The sequence below is a fragment of the Chiloscyllium plagiosum genome, unplaced genomic scaffold (assembly GCF_037043375.1).
Source record: "Chiloscyllium plagiosum isolate Xiang-an unplaced genomic scaffold, Cpla_swu_hap1 HiC_scaffold_1, whole genome shotgun sequence".
Taxonomy (NCBI): domain Eukaryota; kingdom Metazoa; phylum Chordata; class Chondrichthyes; order Orectolobiformes; family Hemiscylliidae; genus Chiloscyllium; species Chiloscyllium plagiosum.
In genome coordinates, this window is record NW_028270139.1 from 133,086,176 (window position 1) to 133,109,476 (window position 23,301).

At 39.9% G+C, this 23,301-nt stretch overlaps 1 protein-coding gene across 2 annotated transcripts in view; it reads left to right on the forward strand.

The window, feature by feature from the left end:
* Positions 1–416: 416 nt before the first annotated feature.
* The window catches only part of smad2 (SMAD family member 2), a 120,340-nt gene continuing 97,455 nt past the window's right edge, over positions 417–23,301 (forward strand). For both annotated transcript variants that reach the window (XM_043717159.2, XM_043717223.2), the window contains exon 1: positions 417–1,052. In XM_043717159.2, the coding sequence (XP_043573094.2) occupies positions 781–1,052 (272 nt within the window). In that variant the 5' untranslated portion in view covers positions 417–780. The remainder of the gene's footprint in view (positions 1,053–23,301) is intronic.

Consider the following 23,301-nt stretch of genomic DNA (forward strand, 5'->3'; position numbering starts at 1 on the left):
AATTTAACAACGTTTGAATTTATCGTAGCAAAAGAAATTGATTTCTATCTTCCCAATCCAGGCCTTCTATCATTGACAAAGAAGATTTGTTTGAATGTAACCTTTGGAACTATTTCAAGTGGAGGAACACACCCCTTAATCGTTTCGCCTTTCCCCCTCCGCCCCCAAAGAAAGGAGGAAAAAAAGTTTTGCTGAGGCATCAACCAAACCTGTTAACCGGACGTTCCTCACGCATGCCTGGGATGATTGACATAAGAATCTATCCAATAGACCCCCGGGATCTGCCCGATCGGCCCGGCGTCTTTGGCAGACCCACCAATGAGAGTGGAGGACGCGCGAGCGCTAGGGGTGGGATTTCCAGGTGGACGGGGGGGAGACTGTTAATCGTTTCTCGCCGTCAATCAAAGAAAAAGGGAGCGAAGAGACCAGCGGGAAGGGAGAGCAAAAAAACCCAAATAAAATCACCTCAGGGGAGGATGTGAGAATTAATAATAAATTACCCAGAAGGCTAACGACATTTTTGAGGGCAATTTTTATTTATTTTCTCACGAATCGTTTCGATTGATAAGCGACGTTTACCGAGTAAAGCGAGGCACAATTGTTTGAATTTTTGAATCGTGGTTGCCGTTTTCTTCCCTTTTCCAACCTCAGTTATCCCCTTTTTTATTATTATTTTCCTCTTTCTTCTTCACCTTTCTCTTTTTTTTTCCCTCCATCCGACACCCCCCCACCCCCTGCCCCCTCACTCCCCACTCCCCATTCCCATTCCCGGCTCGAACCATGTCGATCTTGCCCTTCACGCCGCCCATCGTCAAGCGTTTGCTGGGCTGGAAGAAAGGCGGCGAGTCGCAGTCTCCCTCTTCTCAGTCCCCGTCCCAGGCGCCGCCGCAGCAGCAGCAGCAACAGCAGCAGAACAACGGGCAGGACGACAAATGGTGCGAGAAAGCCGTCAAGAGCCTGGTGAAGAAGCTGAAGAAGACGGGGCAGCTGGACGAGCTGGAGAAGGCCATCACCACCCAGAGCTGCAACACCAAATGTGTGACCATCCCCAGGTAAGGAACGTCTATCCTCTGCCAAACTTCTGTTCCCTGAATCAGGCAGCCAGGTTTAGTTGTTACATTTTAATGACACTTTTTTGTGACAAGTTTAGTTTTCTTGTCCTAAAATATAACTTGATCATTTATCGACAAGCGTATTTATAGGCCCTGAGGCCAAATGTACGTTTGTTTCACTTGATTTTGGGAATTTAAGGAATGTATTTTGTTCTAGTTTCTGCTAATTATAAGCATTGATACTAATGTGTCAAAAAAGTAACATTTGATACATTGGTTGTGTAATAGATTTTTGGAAATGTGTGTTTTTATATATATACCTTTTGTACTTTTGGGTTACAGATTCATTAGTGTAGCTTTTTTCAAAGATATATTGTAATTTTCTTTATGAAGAGGGACAGTTCTGTTGCAGCAAAGAGCACATCGACTTAGATCAATATGTAATTTTGTTTTATTCTGTTTATCTTTGGTAATTTGTCATTGCTATCTGTATAAGTATAGTGTTTTCTTCTGTTCAAACATCAAGTTAACTTTGCATTTGGATTTTAAAATTAAAAGTAGTTTAAAAAAGTTGTTTATAGGAATCAGTGTTTTCCTTTATACTTTGTTTACAATGTGCCAAAGTTAGTTCCATTTCTTATCCAACTCTGTTGCCTAGAGAAAGTGCTCCTTGCAATGATGGTTTTGATTTGATTTATGGGAAGAAGCAGAGCTTTATATCTATTAGAATGGAGATGGTGATTCCATGCCATTGTTTTTGCCTCTTTGGCAGCAGTAGTTACAAGTGTGCTTTTTTTTCCCTTTCTTATAGATAAGAGCATGCAGGATGTAAATAATTGACGGTAGTATGATTTTTAATCTTTAGTGGATAATTGTTTCTTGAAACAAAAGTTTGAGGTTACACTATAATATTTCCCAAATTTATGTTTTTATTCAACTTTTTCTATTAAAATGAAGACACTTTTATCTTGTATGCTAGGGCAAAAAGAGTGGGTTTCTTAATACTCGCATCTGCTCCCCTAGGGGAGGTAAGAACATGTTTCATCATCTGAGCCAAAATGATGAACTATTGTGTTTATCATTTGCGTGCCAGCATTCAGATAAGGGGCACAAAAGGCATAGTAAGTATATTACAATTGTAATATCTCTCTGATATAATTGTGAGTCATTTAGGCTAGAGGCCCAATTAATAGGAGTGGGGGGCAATGAGCTTTTGGTTAATAGACATTTCTTTTAAAAAATTAATCCCTTGTGAAGCATTTCCAATAACTAAGTCTGCCTGTATGCTTGTAGAAGCTTTTTGTAGACTTCTGGAATTGTAATGGGTTTTTTTTTCTTTTTGAAGAGTTTTCTAATGTTCTAATTTGTAACAACTCAAAGTTTAAACTGTAAACTAAACAATCACTCACTTGTAGCATAAGCAGAAGATACTGATAATCCTCAATCTGATGCAAATAGGTAATGTTGGAGATCTTCAAACAAAAAGGTTATGTCTTCGTTTGTAGCCTTTTTTTTTCACGTTCAGATACTAATGAAATTATTTGCGCATTTCTAGCATTGTGCCTGCTGCTTCTGTTACAGGAAAAGGGGGGAGGGGAAATCAAATGATTTATTAGCACTAATTTCTTTTTCCCTTTAACCTATTGATGTAATTTATTTAATTTTGACTGTATCCAACAGGTTTGGGTAAGAACCAAGCACCAGTGTGATTTTAATATGAATCTAGAATGTGCATTCTGGTTTGGTATTAATATTAAAACTCATCTTTCGTATTGAACTGTAAATTTTACACCATTTTGATCTACCTTTAAGTGGGATGAATTGATTTATGGTCATATTGCTGATAATATCGTAATGTGGCTTGGTTTAAAGTTGGCTAATTCTGACAACAGTTCACAGGCAAATGTGATTCAGATCTCTGATAGTATAAATTTAAACTCTGTATTGTGAACGTTTTGCTTTTTCTGGAATCAGAGGGCCATTTGGCCCGTCATACCTGTGCGTGATTTGTGAAAGCTATTCCATTAGTCTCTTGTCTTGTTTTTTTTTCATATAATCCAGCATATTTTTGTATTTTTGAGTACTTAATCAATTTCTTTTGAAAACTTACTAAATCAGCTTCTGTTGTACTTTCAAGCGATGCATTCCAGAACATCGCAAATCAATGTAACAACCTTTTTCTGTGCATGTTGCCTTTTTATTCTTTTTTTTGGTTGCCTTAAATCTGACCTTTGTCATTGGAAATAATTTTCTCATTTTCTTCACTTGAAGCCCCTCTCCATTTTTTTCTTCTTATCTGCTGTAAGATGCACAAATGTACTTTCTCTCATCTCTCCCCATTGAAATCTTTTTCCCAGTATCATGTAGTAAATCTTTGTCTCTCCTAATTGTTTACCGTGTCATTGGCCATTCAAGTATCAAGTTGAGACAATGTGCCCCCATTTTAAAAGGCGTACAATCAATAAAATAAAAGTAAAACAGCTTATTAAATAGTAGTATTATTATCATTAGTAATCTCTTTTAATTTCTTTCCCTTTTCCCCCTCTTTCTCTCTTCACCCCCATCCCAACTTATATCATCAGCAGAAATCCCACAATTTCCCAATACTTTTAATTCTAACGAATGGTCACTGGACTTGAAACATTAACTTTGTTTTTTCTTTTTGCAAATGCTGCCAGAACTGCTGAGTTTCTCCAGCACCTGCATTTCTTTGTTTTATATCATATTAAATAGGGTTGTTTACTAAATCTATATTGCAGTCAGATTTTGCGATTCTCAGTGATCATGAAAACGTCATACTCCAAGGTATGGACATAGCTGTGAAAAAAAAAAGCGTTATTTTATAATGGCTGCACTTGGTCTTCCAAAACAGGAGCATAAGAGTACAATTTGGCCAGTCATGCTATTCAGTAAGGTCATGGATCATGTGGTTGTTGTGTCAATCCACTTTTCTGTCAATCTTTCATCACCCTTGATATCAAAACTCCTCATTATTGCCTTCAGTAAATTCAGTTATCCGCTTCCACTGCTGCCTGGGGAAGAGAATTCCACATGCTAATGACCTTCTGAGAGAAAAATAATTTTTGTTCTAAAAGGGGCACCTCATTTTAAATTGTAGCCCCTGTTTCTTGTGTCTTTCACAATAGAAAACAAACCTGTGATTCACCTGTTCCAGTCACCTTGGCTATCCCCTTGATTTTTCTAAATTTCAGTGGATATAAATGCAAACTGTTCAACTTTTCTTCATACTAGGAATGATTCAAATGAACCTTCTCAGAACTGCTTCTAACACATCTATATATTTTTAGGCAAGTAAAGAGACCCAAACTCTGTATAGTCCTCCATATGTAGTCACATCAGTACAACAATGAAACCTTCCTACTTGGTTTTATTTTATTCCCCTTGCAATAAAAGCCAGTGTTCCACTTGCCTTGCTGCACCTGAATACTAACTTGCTGAGATTTATTTGGATACTCTCATCCCTCTATCATGGAATTCTGTAATCTCTCTCCTTAAGTAGTGTGCTGCTTTCCTTTTCTTGTCAAACTGGGCAAGTTTATGTTTTCCTAGTTTATGCCCCATCTACCGAATTTTGCCCACCCACCTAAGCTGTCTGTAACCTGTTGCAGACTGTACCTCCTATTCACACTTACTTTCCTACTCCTATTGATGTCGTTGGCAAATTTAGCTATGAATCAGTTCACATTTGTAAAATTACATCTGCCATTTGTTTTTCTGTTTTACTGTCTGTTGTTCAGCAGTCTGTTAATATCCTCACCTTTTTACTACTTGAGTTTTGTCCTCTACAGCTTTGAAATGATGCCCTCCTATATACTTGAAGTAAGATTTTTGAGCACAGTGGTTCTAATACTAAGAATTACCATTGTACGCTTACTCCGGTCAGAAGACCATCAATTCATTCTTGTCCAACACAAGCCAAACTGTACAGGTGCTGGAAATCTGAAATAAAAACAAAAGTATCAGAAACATTCAGGTCAGGAAGCATCTGAGATTATATACGCAGTGTGTATTTTTAGTCACTGATCAATTCTGATGTAAGATTGTCAGCCTTGCATGCGTTCTATATCTCTCCATAGATGCTGATTTACTTCCAGCATTTTTACTTTTATTTCAGTTCACAACTGCTTGCTATTATCATGGTTGACATGATCTCACTCTACAGCATAGTAGATTTGCTGTTCCAAATGGCCTAATTTTATTCTTTTTATGGCCTTAATTCATGTCAATATATTTCCACCACCAGTCCAAAATGCTTTGATTTTGCACATTACCTCTTTTGCAGGACTTTATCCACACTTTCTGTACTTAAAAGAACATGTTACTGACTTCTCCCTCATCTTTTCTACTAGTTTTATTCTCCAAAAAGAAGAGGTTGGTCAAATGCTATTTCCCTTTCATAATTCCATGTTGACTGTAATATTGTATTTCTAGTGTCCCATTATTGCATCCTTTGTAATAGACTCTTATCTTTTCAGAACTACTGAGACGGACCAGTCTGTAATTCCTGACTTTTGTCTTCCCCTTAACCATCTCCTATTTCATATCCTTTCGTAACATGGGATGTGAGGATTTATCAGCCGTCAGTCCTATGAATTTTTCCACCAATTGATCTTTTACTGATTTATTGCCTTCATTCCTTCCTTCCCAAAAGACCTTGGTTTCGCAACCACTTTTTGGAAGTTATCTGTCATCAGTAAAGACAAATTAAAGTAACTATTTAATTGCTCCACCTTGTTCACCATTATCAATTCTCTTGTTTCAGGCTTTAAGGGGCCTAAGTTAGTCTTCACTAACATTAATTATGGAAGCTGTTGTCTGCTTTGATGTTTCTTGCAAACTTGCTGTCGTTTTTTTTCTTGGCTTCTTAATTAACTGCTTGGTCCTCGGCTGTTGAATTATAAACTGCTCCCAGTCCTCTACTTTTCCTCGCCACTTTGACTCCTCTTTGGATCTAATACTTTCCTTAATTTATTTTTGTTAACCACTTTTCATGTCATCTTTTCTTTTGCCTAAAAGAAGTATATAACTGTTAAAATACATGCATTTACTTTAATTATCAACATTACCTATTCATTTTGAAGTACTTTTTTAATGTGGTCAACCAGTCTGTTACAGCCAACTTGCCCTCATACCTTCATAGTTCCTTTGTTTAGATTTGGGGCCATAGTTTTGGACCGGACTACTTCACTTTCCACCCCAATGAAGAATTCTATTACGTTAGGAACCTCTCACAACAAGATTAATAATACATTTCTCATTGCACAAAACCCAAACTTGCGATAGCTTGTTGAGTTGGTTTCTCAACTAGAGTCATACAGATGTACAGAACGGAAGCAGAATCTTCAGTCCCTGCCAACCAGATATCTTAAATTAATCTAGATCCGTTTGCCAACATGTGGCCCGTATCCCTTTTAAACCTTTCCTATTCATATACCTGTTCAGATGCCTATTAAATGTCATTGTACGAGTCTCCACCACTTCCTCTGGCAGCTCATTCCATCCGTGCACCACCCTTGCATGAAAAAGTTGCCCCTTCATTTCTTTTTAGACCTTTTCCCTCTCACCTTAAACCTGTACCCTCTAGTTCTGGACTCTCCCAACTCAGAAAAAAGACCTTGTCTATTGACCCTATCCATGCCTCTCATGATTTTATAAACCCCTCAAACTCTGACGCTCTAGGGAATACAGCCCCAGCTTATTCAGCCTCTCCCTATAGCTCAAATCTTTCAACCCTGGCAACATCCTTGTAAATCTTTTCTGAATCCTTTCATGTTTTACAACATCCTCCCTGTAGCAGGGAGACCAAAATTGCGCACAATATTCCAAAAGGGGCCTAACCAATGCCCTATACAACTGCTATATTCAGTGTACTGACCAATAAAGGAAAGCACTGCCTTCACTGTCCTATCTACTTACGACTCTACTTTCAAGGAAGTATAAACCTGCACTCCAAGGTCTTTGTTCAGCAGTACTCCCAGGACCTTACCATTACGTATATAATTCCTGCCCTGTCTGGCCTTTCCAAAATGCAGCACCTCAAATTATCTAAGTTTAAAATATCGACTATCTGGTCAAGATCCGATTGTACATTGAGGTAGCCTTTTTTTTTTGCTATCCGTTGCACCTCCAATTTTGTTGTCATCTGTAAACTTCTAACTATACTTCCTGTATTCACATTCAAATCATTTGTGTAAATGACAAAAAGCAGTGGACCCAGCACTGATCTTTGTGGCACAGCACTGATCTCCAGCCACCAGTCTGAGAAGCAGCCCTCCACCACCATTCTCTGCCTTCTAGCCAAATCTCTAGTTCTCCCTGTATTTCGTGAGATCTGACCTTGCTAACCAGTCTACCATGGGGAACCTTGTCGAACGCCTTACTGAAGTCCATATAGATCACATCCACTGCTCTGACCTCATCAATCCTCAACTTCAAAAAAAAAACTCCAAGTTAAGAACCTCAAGATTTCTCATGCACAAAGCCATGTTGATTATCCCTAATCAGTTTTTACATATCCAGTATACATGTAAATCCTGTCCCTCAGGATTCCTTCTACTAACCTTGCCTACCACGGATATCAGGCTCACCGGTCAATAGTTCCCTGAATTTGCCTTACCACCTTTCTTAAATAGTGGCACCATGTTAGCCAAGCTCAGTCTTCCAGAACCTTACTTGTGACTATCGGTGATACAAAATCTCAGCAAGGGGCCCAGCAGTCGCTTCCCTAGAGTTCAAGGGCACACCTGATCAGGTCCTGGGGATTTATTCACTTTTGGATGTTTTAAGTCATCAGCACCACCACCTAATATGGATACTTTTTAAGATGTCCCCATCTATTTCCCCACGTTCTATATCTTCCATGTCCTTCTCCACTGATGCAAAATACTTGTTTAGTATCTTCTCCCATCTCCTGCAGTTCCACACACAGACTGCCTCGCTAACCTTTGAGGTGCTCTCTTGACCCCCTAGTTACCTTTTTGTCCTTAATGTATTTATAAAATTGCTTTGGATTCTCCTGAACCCTATTTGCCAAAGCTATCTCATGTTCCCTTTTTGCCCTTCTGATTTCCCTCTTAAGTATACTCCTACTGCCTGTATACTCTTCTGAGGATTCACTTGATCTCTGCAGTCTATACCTGACATATGCTTCTTTCTTTACCAAAACCTCAATTTCTCTAGTCATCCAGCATTCCCTATACCTAGCAGCCTTGGCTTTCACTGTAACAGGAACATCCTGTTTCGGCACTCTTGTTATCTTTTTTTTTGAAGGCTTCCTGTTTTTCCACCATCCCTATACCTGAGAGTATCCGGCCCTAATCAGTTTTTGGAAGTTCTTGTCTAATACCGTCAAAATTGGCCTTTCTCCAATTTAGAACTTTAACTTTTGAATCCAGTCTATCTTTTTCCATCACTATTTTAAAACTATTAGAATTATGGTCACTGGTCCCAAAGTGCTCTCCCACTGATACCTCAGTCACATGTCCTGCCTTATTATCCCAAGGGTAAGTCAAGTTTTACTCCTCCTCTAGTAGGTAGATCCATATGCTGAATCAGAAAATTTTCTTGTACACAAATTCCTCTCCATCTAAGTGCTTAACTCAATGCAGTCCCAGTCTGCTTGGAAAGTTAAAATCCCCTATCATAACCACCCTATTATTCTTACAGATAACTGAGATTTCCTTACCAATTTCGTTTCTCAATTTCCTCCTGACTTTTGGGTGTCTATAGTACAATCCCAATCAGGTGATCATCCCCTTTTCTTGTTTCTCAGTCCACACAAATAACTTCCCTGGATCTATTCCCAGGAATATCCTCCCTAAGTGCAACCATAATGTTATCCTTTGTCAAAAACGCCACTCCCCCTCCTGTCTTGCCTCCCTTTCTATCCTTCTTATAGCATTTGTATCCCTGAAACATTAAGTTATCAGTCGTGTCCATCCCTGAGCCATGTCACTGTAATTGCTATGATATCTCAGACCCATGTTCCTAACCGTGCCCTGCGTTCATCTGCCTTCCCTGTTCGGCCTCTTGCATTGAAATAAATGCAGTTTAATTTCAGTCCTACCCTGTTCTTTTTATTTAGATTAAATTACTTAGTGTGGAAACAGGCCCTTAGGCCCAACAGGTCCACACCGACCCTTCAAAGAGCAACCCACCCAGACCCATTCTCCTACATTTACCCCTTCGCCTAACACTGCGGGCAATTTAGCATGGCCAATTCACCTAACCTGCACATTTTTGGACTGTGGGAGGAAACTGGAGGAAATCCAGGCAGACACCGGGAGAATGTGCAAACTCCACACTGTTGCCTGAGGCGGGAATTGAACCCAGGTCTCTGGCGCTGTGAGGCAGCAGTGCTAACCACTGTGCTGCTTTGTGCCTGCCTGCCTGCCTTGACTGTTTGACTCCTTTTCCCAACTGTACCAGTCTCAGATTGATCTCTTTTCTCACTATCTCCTGGGGTCCCACCCTGTCACCTTCCCAGTTTTAACCCTCCAGAGCAGCTCCAACAAATCTCCCTGCCACTATATTGGTCCACTTCCAATTCAGGTGCAATCAGCCCTCCTTATACAGGTCACTTCTACCCCAGCAGAGATTCCAATAAACCAAAAAAGTGAGCTTTTCTCCCTGCGCCAGCTCCTCAGCCAGCGTTCATCCAATCTATCCTCCTGTTCAGACCCTCACTAGCTCACGGGTCTGGGAGTAATCCTTCAGGAGCTCCTTTTTGAACTTCTGCTAACTTATTTTTTTCCTTCAGAATCTCATCCTATTCCCTTTGAGTCATTAGTTCTTACTGGTCCCTCTCCCCTTTTTGAGAATATTCTGCTTTCACAAAAGGGTAACTAGGGAGAGAATAGGGCCCCTCGAAGATCAGCAAGGCAGCCTTTGTGTGGACCGTAGACAATGGGGAAGATACTAAATGAATATTTTGCATCAGTATTTACTGTGGAAGAGGATATGGAAGATATAGACTGTAGGGAAATAGATAGTGACATCTTGCAAAATGTCCAGATTATAGAGGAGGGATGCTGGATGCCTTGAAACGGTTAAAAGTGGATAAATCCCCAAGACCTGATCAGGTGTACCCGTGAACTCTGTGGGAAGCTAGAGAAGTGATTGCTAGGCCTCTTGCTGAGATATTTGTATCATTGATAGTCACAGGTGAGGTGCCAGAAGACTGGAGGTTGGCCAACATGGTGCCACTATTTAAGAAGGGTAGTAAAGACAAGCATATAGACAGGTGAGCCTGACCTCAGTGGTGGGCAAGTTGTTGGAGGGAATCCTGAGGGACAGAATGTACACATATGTTTGGAAAGGCAAGGACTGATTCGGGATAGTCAACATGGCTTTGTGCATGGGGAATCATGTCTACAAACTTGATTGAGTTTTTTGAGGAAGTAACAAAGAAGATTGATGAGGGCAGAGCAGTAGATGAGATCTATATGGACTTCAGTAAGGCGTTTGACAAGGTTCCCCATGGAGACTGATTAGCAAGGTTAGATCTCATGGAATACAGGGAGAACTAGCCAGTTGGATACAGAACTGGCTCAAAGGTAGAAGACAGAGGGTGGTGGTGGAGGGTTGTTTTTTCAGACTGGAGGCCTGTGACCAGTGGTATGCCACAAGGATCGGTGCTGGATCCTCTACTTTTTGTCATTTACATAAATGATTTGTATGGAATGAGCTGCCAGAGGATGTGGTGGAGGCTGGTACAATTGCAATATTTAAGAGGCATTTGGATGGGTATATGAATAGGAAGGGTGAGGAGGGATATGGGCCGGTTGCTGGCAGGTGGGGCTTTATTGGGTTGGAATGTCTGGTTGGTGTGGACGGGTTGGACCGAAGGGTCTATTTCCATGCTATACATCTTTGTGACTCTCCGATATCCTTGATCTGTCACCAGGGAGGCAACACATCGTTCAGACTTCTGCTATTGGCTGCAGAAATGTCTGTCTATGCCTCTGACTGGAGAGTCCCCTATCACAGTTGAAAGGTGTGGTGCAGTAAAAACGCAGCAGGTCCAGCAGCATCCAAGGAGCAGGAGAGTTGACATTTCGACCCTAAGCCCTTCAGGCATGTCACATTCCTGATGATGAAGGGCTCATGCCTGAAATGTCGACTCTCCTGCTCTTTGGATGCTGCCTGACCGGCTGTACTTTTCCAGTGCCACACTTTCTCCTTGTCCCCGATCATAATTGATTGCTTGGAACTTGACGTACTCTTGGTTATATTAGAACCAGTCTCGGTACCAGAAACGTGACTTTTGCTACATTCCCCTGAGAGCCCATCACACCCTATATTTTCCAAAACAGCATACTTGTTTGAGATGGGGATAGCCACAGCAAACTGCTGCACTACCTGCCTCCCTCTCCTGCTTTACCTGGAAGTATCCCATCTACATGATTTATATCTATGGTTTTTACCCCCTTCCTATAACTGCCATCCATCACACCCCCTAGCATATTGGTCTTCAGGTTCGCCTTGTACGCACGCCAGAAATTCATCTGGTGTGTTATTGCTGATATGGTTTGTTTGTGCAGTAGTTCCTCCTTCTCTTCTCACCCCCCCCTGCAGGGTTTCTGTTCTGAAACCACGGGTCGGGGCAAACCCACTTATTTAAATGGGAAATGTACCTTCCTGGTTCAGGAATGTTCTGTATAATGCATTCGGGTCGCGAAAGACTATTCTGCAGATATAGTGGTCGACCTGTATATGGAAATTGACATCAGCTATGGTTATTGTCGCACCCTCTCTCGCTTTTTGCTTAATATTATCCCTTATCTGGCCATTATTGTCTGGAGGCCTACATGCAACTCCCACAACCAGTCTTTAATTTTACTGGGCCAGATTTTTTTTAGCTCATTTTATATTAACCCTTCTTATTTGAATCAGACAACAACTGATTCTTGTCAGTTTCCATAATTTTAACATGCTTCCTCACTGAAGTATGTACCACTTTTTGTAATGTGATGTGTTTAGATAAATTTGATTTCGGAGGTTTTTAAATTTATTTTGGGTATGTGGATGTCACCAGCAAAGCCAGCCTTTCAGCAGGAGCTGTCTACAACTGAGTATGGGTTTTTGAAGCTGAGGTATTAATTATATTCAATTTTGATACAGGCAGATTTTTAAACAGTATGAGGAAAAGGCAGGAAAGTGGATGATCTCATTGAATGTTGAGCAGGCTTGATGGGATAAATGGCCTACTTCTGCTATGTCATATTCATTAGGCCATTTCAGAGGGTAGTAAGATGCCTCCTATGTTGGTGGGAGCCAGGAGTTGCATTGGCCAGTGAAGGTAGGGAATCAGTTTCTTTCCGAATAATATTTGTGAACTATATGGGTTTTTATAGCAAATCTAAGTTTAATGGTCATATCATCGCATTTGGTTTTCTCAGATCAATTTGTTGAATTTAAATTGGATTTGAACTCTTTGGAGCATTAATACTCTGAATTACTGGTCCAATAATACTAATAATACACTACTGTTTTCCTAATGAGTATGAATTTTCAGTGTAACATCTTTAATGGCTCATGATTTCTAAGATGTGAGCTGCTTTTATTGTTGTTACTCTAAAGTGACAACTAGGCTGCTCCAAATCTGAGTTACTTAACTGGTGAACGCATTAGTGGCTTGGGGGCAGCACCCTTTTTAACCTGCATTGTTTTCTTCCTCTAAATTTTTGCTTGGCCCTTCCTTAATGATTAAAACTGTTGAGCTTCTTCAATAATGTTAGTAACTTGCTTTTTTTTTTGTTTAGGAGTTGATCAAAATATTTTAGATCAAGCACACTAAAATATATTTTGCATCAAAACTACTGGATCATGCAGGACTTTTGATTTTTTTCTGACCAGCCTTTTTTGCCTTTCAAATTAGGGTGTACAGATTTATGTAGGCAATTTAGTACCTCTTGGGTTATTTGAGTTATTTTCAGATTTTTGTTTCAGTTCTTTGGTGTTTCCCATTCCATTAAGCTTAAGAGCTTTGGTCACAAAAGTCCATTTTAATCCATTGCATGCAGTTTGCCTACTTTGTCCACTTTAACTCTGGCCCTGAAAAGGGAATTTGTTGACTAAATCAGACTGTTTATCAAGCCATTTGCCCATTTTAAAAACTGTTCGGAATGGTGCAAAGTTACCCAATATCGTTTTGAATCACTCCTTAAGAGTTTCTGGAATAGTTTAAATACTAAAGTCCTGAAATGTTACCTTAATTGTAGAGTTATACTAGTAATCTAATATCAAAGAGACTGATTTTAAAAAAAAATGTTGTTGGCTGATGCATCTGATTAGGTTACGTTGCAGTCTATTTTGTAAGCCTCCTGGTACAGTTAGAGTGTACTGATCCTACGTAATTGGGGCTGTCCAGTTTCCTGTGAAATGACATCCATGCGCAGGCACATTTGACTTTTTGTTTTATTTAGATTAGATTCCCTACGGTGTGGAAACAGGCCCTTCGGCCCATCCAGTCCACACCGACCCTCCGAACAGTAATCCATCCAGACCCATTTCCCTCTGACTAATGCACCTAACGCTATGGGCACTTTAACATGGCCAGTTTGCCTGACCTGCACATCTTTGGACTGTGAGAGGAAACTGGAGCATCCAGAGAGAACCCATGCAGACATGGGGAGAATGTGCAGACTCCACACAAACAAACAATCACCTGAGGCTAGAATTGAACCTCGGACCCTGGTGTTGTGAGGCAGCAGTGCTAACCACTGAGCCATCGTGCTGTGATTTTGTTGGTCCTTTTGATTCCTGTGGGAATTTTTGGTAGTGATCTGTCATGCATTGTCTTGAGAGATGTTGATGCTCGAGTAAAACTATTAGTTGGAAAATCGTGGTGTGCAGTATTTGATATTTTTAGTTTTTGTAATTATTGAAAGTTCAATTATTTCAGACAAATTCAAATTCTTTAATTAAATTACCTTCTTAAAAAAAATTGTGATGTTGACAGTGCTTCCAAGGCCAGCATTTGTTTTGGCCTATCCAATTCCCTCAGTTCTGCCGAGCTATTGCTATGCATTGTTACAGACAGTGTTTCATTAGTCTGTTAAATTGAGTTCCAGGGTTTTGATCTTCTAGTGAAATACTATTATTTACAATTCGGAGATGCCGGTGTTGGACTGGGGTGTACAAAGTTAAAAATCACACAACACCAGGTTATAGTCCAACAGGTTTAATTGGAAGCACACTAGCTTTCGGAGCGACGTTCCTTCATCAGGTCACCTGATGAAGGAGCGTCGCTCCGAAAGCTAGTGTGCTTCCAATTAAACCTGTTGGACTATAACCTGGTGTTGTGTGATTTTTAACTTTATTATTTACAAAGTGGTGTGGTATAAGAATTGAAGGAGACTTTGCACTTCGAGATAATGAAAGGCTGCGATGGAAGTAGCAGTTAAAGAATTGCTCAATAGCTGCTGCTATGTATCTTGTAGACTGTACATACTGGGGCTATCATACTCAGATGACGCTGTGTAAATGATGTAAAAGGTGGTGCATTGGATGCTCCTCCAATTTCTGCTTTGTTCTGGGTATTGATGAGCTTCTAGGGTGGTGCAAACAGGAAAAATCTCGCGTCATTGTCAAATAGTGGGAATCAGCTGCCTATCTAATTATGGTGCAACCTGGATATAAACTAAAGTGGCCTACATGTCAGAATAGAGTTTATTTTATCCTAGCAGCCTTCCTCTCGTCACTCCCAGCTATAACGGAGCTCCCTCACCTCTTACCAACTCCGTGTGCACACACCACCTACCCCATTCCTGCTATTCGCACTTGCACAGGTGCTTCATGCAGCCAGAGTCCTGTCATGGCCTAGTGCTGTAACTGGCCACATCTGCATGTGCTGCAGCAGTATTGTTACTGATTATCACTGAGCAAAATCCTTTGTGTGCTTATTGTCTCCCCTAATGATCAATACAGTTGCTTAGATCTAATGATCATAAGTGCAGGTTTATATAGCCACAAAGTTTTGGTGGAGGCTATCTAGATGATCTAAACAGTGGTAAGATTTTAGATATTTGCCTTGTGTAAATGATATTATTTCTAAGGATGTTGGTTATCTGGAACTGATAGATCTACTCGTGCAAATTCATTTTAAGACAAACTTGCTGGTCCATAATCGGATCCTTGTTGCAATACGTAACTGCCTGGTCTATCTCTTGTGGTTCAGTTAGTTCAAACTGTTATCACCAGATTTGCCTTTTTGAAATCACTGGAACTCCCATGATTGTTGACTTCAGTGACTTTTCAGGCTTTTTTCAGACTTTGGAAAAGTCAATAACCTGAAACAGCCTTCATAGCAAATCTGTATTGCATAGCAAAGGAACACTTGAACCCATGACCTCGTACTGACTGAATTGTAACTGACACGCTTATTGCATTATTAGTGCGCGTTTTCCCCTTTGAGCAAATGCTGTAATAAACCAAGTATGTTATTGCTTTGTCTTACATTTGAAATGGTGCGAACCCTAGTCACAACTACATCTAATCATTTTTATTAATGTTTTGATTTTTTTTTATGCAGTTACATTTCATTTAATTCTGTTTTTGGGCAGGAGAGACTGGTTGTGTCAACTGTCTCTGTTATTCATGTAGCAGAATCGTAGATCCACTTTTGTGCATTCACCGATCTGTTAATTTAGTAATAAATGTATAGAGTTGGTATACAAATGCATGTATAAGGACCACTATTTTCCTTTCATTATTTTTTTCACTGGATGTTGCCTGGCAATACTGGTATTTGAGGTGGTTCTCAAATTGCTGTTGAGAAGGTGATTGTGATCTCCCTTTGAATCCTTACAGTCCATATGGTGTAAGTATACCCATGTTGCAGAGACTCTGAAGATATGCTTTCAAGTCAGGTCTCTCCTGTCTGGAAGGGAATTTGCAAATGGTAGTGTTCCCATGTGCCTGCTACGTGGTAGATGATAGTGATTGTGAATTTAGCTGCTGCAACCTTGGCAGGTTGCTGTTGTGGGGTGATGAGTGGTGGGGTGTGAAATGAAGTGCCAAGACAGCAGTGTAATTTGTCCTGTTCTTTCTCGTGCTCTCTCTAGCTATTTCTATATTTGTAGACGGACTGCATCATTCTGAATTATGAATGAAAGTGAATGTTGTGTAATGATTAGAGAAGATTCCCATTTCTGATGTTGTGATGCATTGAAGTAGCTGTGAAAAGTTTTTACCTAATTACCTTCTTGAAGTCCTTTAATTTGGAACACGTGTCCACGTTGCCTTGTTGTCTTCTGCCAAAACTGCGAGCTACTCCGAGAGCAAAGATTTATCCAGTTTTTTTTTTTTGACTACCTAACTCCTTAAATCTCTGATATCCAATTTTTGTCACAACTGGAAAGTACCAAATGTAAATGGTGGTGTGCTGGAAATCAGATTGTACTATTCTCGGAGTCATCTTATTGTCATCCCATTTCCCTATTAGTCGAAGCAAACACTCAGACACAGTATGGCTCTACCTTCATCGTTATTCCGAGCCCTGGACAGAGCGATCGCCCACGTACACAAGGACATGAGTTCTTGGTCTTCTCTCGGACAGCAGATTTTTAAGGAATTATATAGTCACTTACAGGGAGTAGCATCCAAATAAAGCAACATCTATATTGGGTGACCGTTACAATTAGCAAGCATCAACTGTAAAGATTAAGCCATCTGGCATTACACAATAGATTTTCTTCATCTCGTTAACTGGCAATACAATAGATGTTCTTCACCTTGTTAAAGCACTACCCTTGCCTCCAGCACCTTATTATTTACTGCAAGTTCTTATCTGATCAAAGTCACACTATTTGAGCCTTTGTCAGCAACCCTAAATTTAACTCTTTCTCTACTTGCTCATACCTTATACACATTCTCAATCTTGCAAGTTAAAGCTTTTAAAATAAGTACACGATTCTGCAATTTATCGGATTTCCTGATCCAGCTTGATGGAAAGTACAGACCAGGTTTATGTACTTGGTTATTATTTATTACAAATAATTTAGACTCATGAGCACCATTTCAACTGTTGGCATTTAACACACATGAAAACTCTAATTCCCTTAGATTCACCCCTACATGCATGCACAGTCAAATATACAAGGGAAAAATAGGTTATGGCAGAGGAAAATTTGCAAACAGTTGAATGGTTTTCTGTTCACAACGTACTAAGATGATCCTTGTGATTCCTGTGCTGGTCAGAATGATGCTTTTCAGTTGTTTTTCCTCTGCTTCTACTAGTTTGCAAGTGACACAAGGCTGGTTTTCTTCAAAGGTATCTGACTTATCAGTTAAAAGTCATAGCTTATAACAGCTGCTGAAGGCAAGATTAACCAGTATTATTCAGGTTTAACATGGGTTTTGACTGCAGAGAAGAGAAGGTCAACCCCTGTGCTGGTGGAGATCAACACACTACTTTGTGTGTTTTGTCCCTAGCCCCAAGCTATTCAATTATCTGAAAATCAATCAGCTTGTTGGCAGGCAAAAGACTTTTTGTTCTCTATAACTGGTCTCTAGTCCATACACCAATCAACTTCTTGTTGCCATCCATCTGCATCTGTATACAGAATACTCTACTCCAATTAGTTGTCAACCAATTCAGTTGCAGCTTTCCAAACAGCAATTTGCACAATGTTTGCCCAAAGTGTAGGGTTACTTCTCAATGTTCAGCAATCCTTCAAAATACTGGTTTTGAAACTGTTCTTTTTCATTTCAGCTCACAATTTAAAAAAAATTTTTAAAGATTGTTCTACAAATCCCACACTTAAAGCGGGTCATAAAAATGGGGAACTAAAGAGTCCTTAGTTTGATATCAATCATAGGAAACTTTCAGAAGCAATGCTAAAGGATGTTATTATTAGATACATAGGATTTTGGGTAGAGACAACATATATAGTTTTGTGAAATTATGATTGACAATCCTGGAGTTTTGAGTATCACTTTTATCTAGATGAAGAAAAATCAATGGGTGTGTTGCATTTGGATCTTTTAGATGGCTTTTGATTTTAGGTACCACATAAGAGGTTAATAAATAAAATTTGAGCATTTCGTATTAGGAGTAATATGTTGGTATTGTTTGAGAATTGCTTAGGCAGAAAGCAGTGAGTAGGAATAAACATGCTTGGGATAGCAGGCTGTTATAAGTGAGTCACTTTTAGAATCAGTGCTTGGACCAACTAATCACAATCTACGTTAATATTTTGGATGTGTGGACATACTGCATTGTTTCTATAGTTTTATTCATACACTTTGGGAATAGAAATTATGTATTCTCTATAGAATTTTGAAAAATATAAGGTGATCTCATAGAAAATAATTTCAGGGTATGCAGGGGTGGATGTATGTAGGTTATTTTTCTAGGTTGGTGAGTCTCGAACTAAGGCGGACAATCTCCCGAAGGATACCCCATTTAGGACTGAGACTAATAGGAATTTCTTCCATGGTCGTGGATCTTTGGAATTTTCCACCTTTAACGGGCTATGGAATCTGAATCATTTCAAGACCAAGATCTTGAGATTTTAATGACTTAATGGGATATGGTGATAGTCCAGAAAAGTGGTGTTTGGGTAAATTATTAATCATGGTCTATTTTAGTTGGGGAGCAGGCGAGTTGGGTAGCATACCTACTACTCCATCTTCCATTGAAGATTGAGAGGGCCACCTGTTCTGGTGCATCTGTTCCTCCAGGTCAAGACTTTTCTTTGGTACCCCTTCCAATTATCTCTGTGGTTCTTTTCCCAATACCATTGATTATCTTACCATTTTGACTGACTTGAATCAATTCAGGCCAAAAATTAGATGATAGATCTGAAACACAATTTTGATTCTCACTCAACTGATGTTATATGAACTTTCTCTTAATTCACTTGTGGGATGTGGGTATCGTTAGCTTGCCAGCATTTATTGCCTATCCCTATGCACCCTTGATCTGAGTGGCTTGCTAGGCCATTTCGAAGGGCAGTTGAAAATCGACCAAAATACTGCAGTCTCTAGTCCCATGTAGGCTGGGCCATGTGAGGATAGCAGATTTCCTTTTCCTTCCCTGAAAGACATTAGTGAGCCAGGTGGGTTTTTCTGATAATCAGCAATGATTTTTTTTTCGTCATTCGAGATTTTAAATGGAACTCAAACTCCACCATCTGCTGTGGTGGGAATCAGACCTGGCCCCCCAGAATATTAGTCAAAAATTGTGGTGCTGGAAAAGCATAGCTGGACAGGCAGATCCGAGGAGCAGACGTTTCAAGCATAAACTCTTCATGAAGCATCGACTCTCCTGCTCCTCGGATGCTGCTTGACAGCTATGCTTTTCCAGCACCACACCTTTTGACTCTGATCTCCAGCATCTGCAGTTCTCACTTTCCCCAGAAGATTAGCTGAGTTTCTAGATTAATAGTGTAGGGATAATGCCACTATGCCATCGCCTCTCCTAAACTGGCTATTGTGATAGCATTTTCTCTTGTTTGGTCTGATTTGCACCATCTGTGATTACTTTTTGTTTTGCAGTTGTTTAATTGGAATTTACTTAAATTTTTAATGGAGATAACAATTTTTCTTGAAGGTGTAGATTTGGTCATGAGTTCATTCTTTATATCCCTTTACAAAACAAAAGGTTATCCATCTTGCATCACTATTGATGATGTGGAATTTGAGCATGTTCCAGAAGAACCAAATTCTTTACGAAGTCCAACTAGTTTCAGATTGCACACTTCTTTGATCCATTCCTTTATTGCTTTCATCCATCCAGTGATGTTTGTGAATGTGGATGGCAGTATCTTTCTAAAATTTGTTTTGCTTGAATATCACTATTGGCTTTCATTTTTTTTGCTATCTGATGCACAAGGTGAAACCACAATAAACTGGTGTCCTCTCTTGGCCATTGAGTTTGACATAGACAATAGAAAATAGGAACAGGAGAGATGTTAGTTAGGTGTTAACACTATTATTTCAGAGATACAAGTAATGTTCTGGAAACTTGTGTTCAAATCCCACCATGGCAGATGGTGAGAAAACAAACTTGGAATCAAGAGTCTCAAGCTCACGAAACCAGTGGTTGTCAGGCAAACCCAACCGACACTCTAATGCCCTTTATTGGGAAGCCAGCTGCCGTCTTTACCTGATTTGGCTTTAGATGTGACTTCACAGAAATGCCCTTTTGGCAGTTCGGGATGGCTTAGCTAGTCACGCCTACACCTCGTGAATGAATTTTTGATAAGCTATTTGGCCCTTTGAACCTGTTCCACAATTCCAATCTTTGTCCTTCTTGAAAGCATTCACTTTTCTGACCTCAACTGCTTTCACAAAATTCCACAGACTCACCACTCTGGATAAAGAGATTGCTCCTCATGTCAGTCGTAAATTGTCTACCATGTCTCCCTTAGACACTGACTTCTGGTATTCAGAATCCGCATCCCTACAGTGTGGAAACAGGCCCTTCGGCCCTGTTTTGCATTTCCCAGTCATTGGAAATATTCTTCCTGTGTTTACCATGCCTAGTAATACTGTTTGAATTTTTTAGGTTTGAGAGTCCCTTCCTCCCACTTCCTTCTGAACTCATGAATATAATCCCCACTAACCTATCTCTCTCGCTCTCTCTTCCTGGGTCAGTTCTGCTACCTCAGAGGTTAGTCTAGTTTAAAAAAAAAGATTGTTTTTGGTTCGGATTTCCAGCATCACAGAGTGCTGGTCAGCAGGTCCGGCAGCATCTATGGAGAGAGAGAAAGTGTTATGAATCCAGTGGTTCTTCATCAGAATTGGGTCTGGTATTCATTGCTCTCCCTGAATCATTTATCCTCATAAAGAGATCAGAAATGTGCACAGTATTGTGTGGTCTCGCCAAAGCCCTGTACAATTGCAGCAGGACATCCCTGTTTCTTTACTCGAATCTTCTTGCTATGAAGTCCAACCCATTTGCCTTCTCTACTGCTTTCTGCAATTGAATGTTCAATTTTAGCAACTGATGTTCTCTTCTGTTCTAATCTATCACCATTTAGATAATCTACCTTTCTGCTTTTGTCAGCAAAGTGGATACTGTCAGATTTATCTACATTATACTTCATTTGCCATGCATTTGCTCACTAACTTATCTGAATCACAGTGAAACATCTGTGCCGCCCTCAGAGCTCACCCTCCCACCTAGATTTGTGTCATCTGCAAATTTGGAGATGTAATATTTAGTTATCTCATCAAAATCATTATATTGTGATTAGCTGGGGTCTGGGCTAGCTCTGATCCTGTGGTACCCCACCAGTTATTGCCTGCTACACCTTTTAATGAGGTTCAGGATTCTAGTATCCAAATCAACTGTGTCACTCACGATCTTGGATTCATAGTCATAGGTCATACAGCATGGAAACAGGCCCTTTTGGCCCACCACATCTCTGCCAGTCACTAAATGACAAACTACACCAATCCTATTTATCTGTACTTGATCCATAGCCCTCTATGTCCTGTTATTTTAAATGCTTATCCAGATACTAAAATGTTGAGAGTACCTGCTTCCACCAAGGCAGTGCGTTCCATGTTTCTATCATTCTCTGGTTGAAAAGATTTTCCTCAGATACACTAAATCACTTACTTTTTACCTTAAACTTAAGCCCTCTGGCCTTCATGCCTTTTGTAATATTGTATACATCAATCCAATCCACCCTCAACCTCTGCTGCTCCAAGGGACACAACCTCACTCTATCCAGTCTCTTCATAACTGAATCTTTTCAACCCAAACCACATCCTAGTGTCTGTACTCTGCATGACATTCCACGTTTCACCATCACCATCCTGTTTACCTGTGCTGACACCTTTTAGTGATCTGACTTGTACATCAATGTTCCTTTTGTTCCTTAGTATTGCTTAGGGACCTACCATTCATTTTGTGTATCTTTTCCTTTATTAGACATCTCATGATGTATCATCTCTCACTTAGCAGGGTTAAATTCCATCTGTTTTTCAGTCCAATTTACCAGCTGGTCAATTTCACTATCAACAACATAAATTTGTCATCTGTAATTTACTGATTGTACCTTTTACATTCATATCCAAGTCATTAATGTACATAAGGGTCCCAGCACTGAATCTCTATGGTACACTTAGTCACTGGCTTACAATCACAAAACAAAACTCACCACCATAATCTGTTGCTTCCTACTTTCAAGCCAATTTTGGATCCAGATTGCCAACTTGCCTTCCATCCTGTGGGCTTTTACCTTTTTGGACCAGTTTTCAATGTGGAATCTTGTCAAAGGCCTTACCGAAGTCTCTGTAAACCACATCAACTGCACTACTGTCATTAATGTATTTAGTTACCTTTACACAAAAGCAAATTAATTAAGACAAGATCTCCCTCTAACAAGTCAATGCTGACTATCCATAATCAGCCTTTCCAATTGATCATGTCCTTCAGATTTTTTTCCAATAACTTCCTACCACTGATGTTAGGCTAACTGGTCTATAATTACTTGGCATATCCGTGCTGTCCTTGAACAAAGGACCCATATTAGCTATCCTCCAGTCACCTGGCAATTCACCTGTGGTCAATGCAGTAATGAATACAGAGGATCCTCGATTATCTGGCATTCAATTATCCGAACATTAGATTATCTGAACAAAATACTTCCCATATGTGTAGTTTGGATAGTTGACGTTCCTCTGTATCTCTGCCAGGACCCCAGCAAAGTCCCTCCTTGTCTCCCATAGTAGCCTAGGGCACATCTCATCAGGTTAAAACCTATAATACCACCTCTCTAATAATTTGAACATGGGCTAGAACATCCTCATCTTAATTAAAATCTCTAGCTGCAATGTCTTTTTCCTTTTGAATACCAATGGGAAAAATTCATTCTTTTTGATTTAATCCACATTCTTTGGCTTCATGCATAGATTACCCCTTTGTTCTCTAATAGGCCCTACTCTCTTCCCTGGTAATCCTCTTGCTGTTACAAAATATATTATACCTTTTGGGGTTTTCCTTAGTCCTATCTACCAAAGATGTTTTTGGTCCCTCTTTGCCCTCGTAATATTTGTTAAATCCCACCCATTCTCACACTCTTCTCCTGAGGGCCTCTCCTATTTTTAATATATTTGTACCTGATAATGTTTGTTTTTATCAAGCACGCTATCCCTTTGGACTTGCTGCCCTTGCCCTCCTCTATTAGAGGGACATGCTGGCCCTGAATTCTCACTACTACTTTTAAAAGACTCAGACTTTAGGTTGTAGATTTGTTTGCCAAACTGGTGT